The sequence below is a fragment of the Myotis brandtii genome, unplaced genomic scaffold (genome assembly GCF_000412655.1).
Source record: "Myotis brandtii unplaced genomic scaffold, ASM41265v1 scaffold568, whole genome shotgun sequence".
Lineage (NCBI taxonomy): Eukaryota > Metazoa > Chordata > Mammalia > Chiroptera > Vespertilionidae > Myotis > Myotis brandtii.
In genome coordinates, this window is record NW_005370122.1 from 819,032 (window position 1) to 826,415 (window position 7,384).

Below are 7,384 nucleotides of genomic sequence, written 5' to 3' on the forward strand. Positions count from 1 at the left end.
GAGAAACTTTTTTCATGTTTGCTAAATTTAACGAATATATGAAATGCAAAATTTTTTGCTAAGGTCGATCCTAAAATTAATTTATACTCCTTAAATATTCATTAACTAACAACCTCCAAATATTTGAAGTATCAGAGAACCAGTCTGAGATAAAAATATTTGCTGTAGCTAAACCACACTTATACACCATAAGGATGTAATGCTGTTCTAAATATAAAGTTAAGCCTGTATATGGATTCCATTGTCATCAGAGTTTGTTGAGAACCAAGTGCTATATTTAACAAGGACTGAATAACACTGCTAAATTGCAATTTTACTTTTTCAAGAGTTATCTGGCAAAATAAATTAGTGAAAAAATAATTGATTTATTTTTCAGATTTGTGCCACTCCTTCTATTAGTGTTGATATTAAATACCATATTATTCACAGTGTAGCATTTTGTGTACATGAGATACTCAGTTCCTCACTATGTTGTGATGAAGTAGCTGACTCACAATCTCTAAAGAAGTAATAAACTAATACTGTTCAGAATCAAATTATTCTAGCAGATCACACCTTGAATGTGCATGTGATAGGACAAAGAAGAAAACTTCATGGTACACTAAAGAAGTTTGACTTACATCTATGCTTATAATCAGTTCATTTCTTTTGACATCACCAAGGCTACAAGTTAGGTGCCCAGTGTTTGCCTTGTATCTTAGAATGGACAATAAACTATGAGTCTTAAATGAAATGCATATTTCTATTACAGGAGGCGCTAACTCAAATTAGAAACTTAATTTAGATTTCTTTACATAGAGTTACTAACTCTATGTGGTCATTTTCTGGGGAAAGGCCATGGCACAAGCACTGTTAAACAGTGTTTACCAGCAGATGTTTTACCAATATTTGTCAAGCAGACATATGAGATTGGATAGTGTACAAGGCAATATATTGATCACACAGATATCAACCCAGCATACATCTAGTGCACAAAGATGCTGACTCAAACAAAGTATTAATTGCTTTGTTTCTCTTTTTATTCTTTCTAAATTTACACAGCTGACCATGGCTCCTCTCTCCACGGAAAGGATACGTGTTCGCTTTTGTCCTTCTGCTCTTGGAAGAGCTGGTCAGCAAGCTACTCTTACCTTCTACTGTGCTCAGGTATGATAGAGTATTCTTAGTCCAAGTCAAGTTAATTAAATTTTAAAGTCAACAAATAAGTAAATCTTATTCATCCAGTTGACATCTTTTGCAAGCAGAATAAGCTTATTATAAACTATAATTAAATGAACTTTTGGAAATATAATATACATCATGCATGTGCAAGCATCTAAAAGAGGCATTTTTATGTCCTTAGATTGCTTGAGTGAAGGAGAATATACACCCAGATTTTAAAATATATATATATCTTTATGTAAATTCAAAATTGCTGTTATTTATGTTAATTTTCTGACTTGGGTGTCACTACCCAAATTTTCATGAACTTAAATATAAACTGTAGAAAATGTGATCTTGCAAATATCATGTTATTTTTTCACTTTATTTCAACTGTACAGCATTCTTGGATAATAATTTTTCTGAATAATAGTAATTTTTAAAAACAAAAATTTTTCATCATTTTTTAAGCATCTCTAAGCTTGCTGTTATCTCAGTTCATTCTCACCACAGTCCTAAGGTGAAAGGATTATTAACCCCATTTTACAGATCAGGAAACTGAGACATAGAAATAAAGATCAGGTAGCTGGTAAGAGGTTGAACACAAACCTCAACCCAGCATGTCTGGCTTCAACCCATTTTCATGACTATTTTTACAACTACCTACAGATGGCCAATTGATTAAAACTCTCTTACTGCCAATGAAAACTTTACATAACCTTTTACATTTATTATTATTTTGTACTTCTTCAAGTGTTGATAGGGAGGAAAGTAAATGGATATTGGAACTTTAAATCCTAAGGGGCACCAAGGAACCTGCCATCTGAGGGGCAGTGGAATCCCATATAATACTTGGGTCCCAATGTTAGTGCAAGACTTGTGTGTGACTGAAGTATCCTCTTTTCTAAAACAATGTGTAACCTTTAGAAAAAAAAATGAGGCTATTAAATTTCCTACATGATTATTGACTTATACATGACGTGAAGCAATACTATGGAAGTTTGTGTGCCTCAGAAATATTAAAGAAAACAAATAGTAATCCTTTTCCTACAGAAGGGAAAGTACAGTGGAGATTATATTATTTTACACACATAATTTTAAGAAGGCACACTTTTAAATAATTGCTTCTTAGCAGGTTTAGCCCCTTCATCTTACTTAATTATTGGGGACAATTTAGTAGCTTGTATTTCTGATGGAAATTATATCTGCTCAAGGATAATCAGGCACATTAGCAGGGCAATTACCAGTTCTCCATCTTAATAGCTTTAGAAAATCCTAGCCTAGACACTGAATGTGAAATTCTTAATCAAACACAAAGAACTCAGACAAGTAATGAACTCAAGCCTTTTATAAATCAATTTTACATTGGTGCTTGATTTCAGTTGCTCCCAGCACCTCCAAGTTGTAGCAAATCTCCAAGGATTCATCTGTGGTTAGACTTTGGCCCATCATTCATTCATCCTTTCAGCTACAGGGTCCAGACCCAGGGCCCTTCAACCTTTTAAACGTATTACCCTAACCTTTCTGATTGTTTTGGCTTTTCTTTTTTTATCCTTTTTTTCCCCCATCTCTGAATCATTCGAGTCTTCCTCTTTTATTTATCCAATCATCCTAAAGTATTAATTGAATGAACTTTGGAAAATACAATATGCATTATGTAAGTGTAGGCATATGAGGAAGATAGTTTTTTAAATAAAGTTTTCGGGTTTGCGCTTCTAAGAATTTGCAATTACCTTAACTTTTAAGGAAAAATTCATGTAGATTTCTGTCCCTCTCTTGATTTCACTGATAAATACATTTGAATTGACATGTACAACTAAGTAGCTGATTAATCGAAAATCTAGTAATGGCAATTCTTTTAGGGTGAGTTTTAAGTATTTCTGATTGTTGCTCTTTGCTGAACTTAAGGAAATGGCTGTAGATTTTTATTTATTTCATGGATTTCTGATTTGAATCCGTATACAGAGCTCTGCATTGTCAAAATCCAATTTTAGGCTAAAGTTGATTGTCAAGATTTTGAATCCTCAGATTAATTTGGTTAGGATACCACAACTACATATATCATGAACTCATATTATGCTGCTGGATTCTGTAAATGAGATTGTGTTCCTGCCTATCAGAATAATAGGAATAGTAGTAAGCAGCAAATGTGGTAATGGGGCCTTCTGAGATATTTTTGTTGGTTTTCAGTTGTTTCATTTTTATTTTCGAATAGTTGCCAGTATTTGTTTCATTTGTACTTCACTGTGTGACTCACTGCATCTAAAGGTCAGACTAGCAAAAATTAAGGAAAGAAGACAAAGTCAGAGTGGTATTATCTCCCAGCCTGTCTATGATCCTGCATACTGTCTATGGAAAACTTTGTTGCTTCTTAGCCAGTTCTAATGCCCTTGAGCTATACTCAGTGTGCAAGCCAGTTTTACTATCTTTTAACTCTACTTTTTTTCTCTCAGAAACATTGGAATTGGATCTTTAAAGTTTCTTTTTACTGTGTCTCCTTTCAAAGAAGTTTGAGATAAAGATGGGATAAGAAATGTTACTTATTTTTTAATGCACATTTTTGTTGGGATACTTTTTAATTTTTCCTCTCTGAACCCAAGAGGATAATTTAAGCAATGCTAGGGCAAGTGTTGTATACTAGTGTTCCATCATGGTGGGATGTAGGAGGTTTAACTTAAAAGCTCTAATACTCCAGGCCATTAGGCAAAGACATGAAATCGTGACCTTCTTGTTTTTGTACTTTGGCTCATTCCCAATGGCTCAAAGTAACCTCATTTCTGTCATACAGGATTTATTTAATTAAGTAGCCAAAAAATAAGTAATTTACATAAATTGTTCGTAATTTAATTTAACCCAGCCAGCCAATTACATGTAATCAAATTAGGACATCATAAGTGAAAATCTAGTGAACTTACATTTTGCAAGTAGAATCTCTAACTAAAAGTAATGCAGTCATTTGAAGATAATATGCAGATAAAACTTGCCTTTATTCATCCCTACTCAGAGATAGCTTTGTATCATTTCCTGTCCCACTTTGAAACAATCTTAAAGTAAGTTTCCCTCTTCTTACTGGAATTTAGGTTTGGAAACGTCTATGTAGTTAGAAAGATTATAAACTAGGCCGTTGCATTTGTTGGATTTTATTTACCGACCTCTTCATTCCTTTACAACATTAGTATTCAGTGCCGAACTGAATCACAATCTATTGTGCATACAGTTGTACACATTGCCTTTTAATGGGACATCGATCTGTGCCTCACCTTCTTTGCCTTCATGTGATCATGAAAACTATGTGAGTTCCACTTGACATTCACCCTAGGATTTTGGAAACTTTGTGCAATTTTTAGTACCTCATTTGTTAGACAAGTTGACTTAAAGAAACATCAACCTTGAGCAGAAATGCAAGGTTTTCATTAAGATATATTTTTAATGCTGCTATAAATACCCTTGTGCTCTCCTTTTTATCAATGTAAAAACACATTGATTTTTCAGTAAAATCAAAAGGAATTTTAAAAAGGAGGAAAAGATAAAACAGGGCATGTTAAATATTAACCAAAGTTTTTTATCTGCCAAAATTTTTACATGTATTAAATTTATTAAGTGTTGTGAATTATGACATATATGTTATGCATGATTATCTTTAAACAGTTTGAAGAATGGAAATTTCTCCTTTCTGGAATAGGACTATTTCCCCAGCCTCTAGAAATAGAAAGAATCACCACCTACCTTCAGCAGCTAGCATCTCTGGCTATAATTTTCAAAAATCCCACAGATGAACATGTTTTAATCGATGTCATACTAACAAGTAAGTTGTTTTTCTTATATTTTACCTATGTTATTTTGTAATTATTAATCAAATGTATTTGATCATAGAATCAATGTATTATAGAGATAGTAGACATGGTAGAGATCCACTAAGAAAAATCATAAGGTATGAAAGATGAGGTATCTTGAAATCATAGGATGTAAATGGTGGAACCAGAATCAAAAATTAAAAATCTGTGTAACAAGTCAAATTCTTCTCATTTGACCTGTAAAGCCAAAAATGCAAATTAATAGATTAGTAAGATTCTTATGATTATTATTCAAATATGCCAATGCTTGGTCCTTAAAAGTTTATAGAACTTCAAGTGTTCTGATATTGTTTCCTTTCCCCATTTTCTTTATAAATAGCATATTTGGATTAAATTTTGGTTATAATCAAGCTTGTTCTCTTTTTCCTGTCAGATTGAAGATGCATGTTTTTAAATTAGATTGTTTGGAGTTTTTTATCACTTTTTATTAAATAATCAAATAATGTGGGTCTGAAGTAAAAATCAACTCATTAGTTTTGCCAAACACATTTTAAATCTATTGTATATTACTAATTTTATCTTTTCAACTATTATTATTACTTCTACTAAAACTGCTACTGCTGTGATCCATTTTATATAGTTCAAATGTTGAGCTAAAAGGAATACATATGTTAAGTTCTTTGATATAAATAAGCAACTTACTCACCAGAGTAATTATATTGCAATTCACACTGCCATCAGGAGTATATTACAGACTCTATCTATTTTCCTGAGCCTTATAAACGCTGACTAATATCATTCTCCTTAATATCCCTCAATCTGATTGGAGAAAAACATTATTTGATCATCATTGCAAATTAGTTATTTTTTGTTTAATACTGAAAATGAACACTCATTTACCTATTAGAGTTTTCATCTTTCCTTGTCATCTCTTTATGCTCTTGGTATAAAATAATTTTTAAAAAATTAAGTACATAATGTCATCTGGTGTGAAATTCCCTTATGAATACATTGGCTGTGGTAAGGAGAGAGATGCCAATGTTTACTAGCAGTTGATTGCTGGCCCAAGGAAGTCAGCATTTTAGTGTGGAAGAGACTTGAGCATGTGTATCAGCAGAACAAAGAAGCCAGGACTGAGCAGGAGTGAAAGCTGTAAAGGAGGTAGGGCTGATCGGCTAAGGCTCTGGCAGGGCTGAGATCAGAGTTGAGGCAGAAAAAAAGGGCCATGAACCAGAGGGGCAAGATAAAACAAATGTGAATATAGACAAATTGATTGGTAGTAGAAGGGCTTGGCAATTAAAAGCAGTTTTGTTTAGATTTTCATCTCCTGAAAAAAGGAGATGTAATAGGAGATTTGAAGAGTGTCACAGTGGTTTGAAATAACTGCTAGAGGGAAAGGAAGATGCAGATAACAAAATTCAAATATAACTGTATTGCATTTGGCTGGGATTGCAAACCACACATTTAGATAGGCCCCCAAAAAATATGTGTTTGTGGAGTTTCCACCAGTTATAGGACTCAGAATTACTGGTGTGAAAGCACACCAGCGTGACAGATAAATCAAACCAGGAAATGAAATTTTCAGGGTAGGTGCAGCCAAGTCATAACTCTAAGAGCATTAGTAAAACATATTGGATCAAGATTTTTAACATTAAAAATAAATGGTGAAATAATTTGTGGCTTCTTAATTTTCTTTAGTTGCTCCAAATTTCTTTCTGCTATTAACAGGAAAAACAGTAAGCTTGACAATTAAGATGTATTCTTCTTTTGCAGTTTAAAAGTCTCTTTTATGTTAACTCACTCTCTTGGGTAAATGCTCAGGCTCTCGGGTTCTTCCTCTTCTTCCTTCAACCTGAGGAGACTGGGCACAAAGAAAGACACTGACCTACTCTTTCTCTCTTCCACTTTCTCTCTTTCCTTTATGAAAAGCTTTATCCTTTCCTTTTCTTGGTGATGGAGTCTCTCTCTGTGTTATAACCTTCTCTTTTTTACTTTTGTTTACTTTTTTTTTTTTTAGCTACCATGTACATGTCTTCTTGTACTCATATTCCTTGGCAACTAGGCCTCATAATTTGGCCTGAATTGTTGAAGGGCCACAGGGAAACATGAAACTATTTAACATACTAGTGGCCCGGTGCACAAAATTCATGCACAGGGGAGGGTATGTTCCTCAGCCTGGCCTGCACCCTCTCTAATTTGGGACCCCTCGAAAGATGTCCTACTGCCAGTTTACAGGGATCAGACCTAAACCAGCATTTGGACATCCCTCTCGCAATCTGGGACTGCTGGCTCCTAACCGCTCACCTGCCTGCCTGCTTGCCTGATTGCCCCTAACCACTCTGCCCGCTGGCCTACTCTTCCCAACTTCCCCCCGCCGCCGGCCTGCTTGCCCCCAAATGCCCCCTGCCAGCCTGATCACCCCCAACTGCCCCCCCTGCTTGCCTGCTGGC

The 7,384-nt window shown here is 34.4% G+C and overlaps 1 protein-coding gene across 1 annotated transcript in view; it reads left to right on the plus strand.

The window, feature by feature from the left end:
• Positions 1 to 7,384, plus strand: part of CFAP47 (cilia and flagella associated protein 47) — a 429,694-nt gene that overhangs the window by 355,776 nt on the left and 66,534 nt on the right. The window contains 2 exon segments of the mRNA XM_014549721.1: positions 1,042 to 1,146; positions 4,789 to 4,945. Of these exon segments, the coding sequence (XP_014405207.1) occupies positions 1,042 to 1,146; positions 4,789 to 4,945 (262 nt within the window).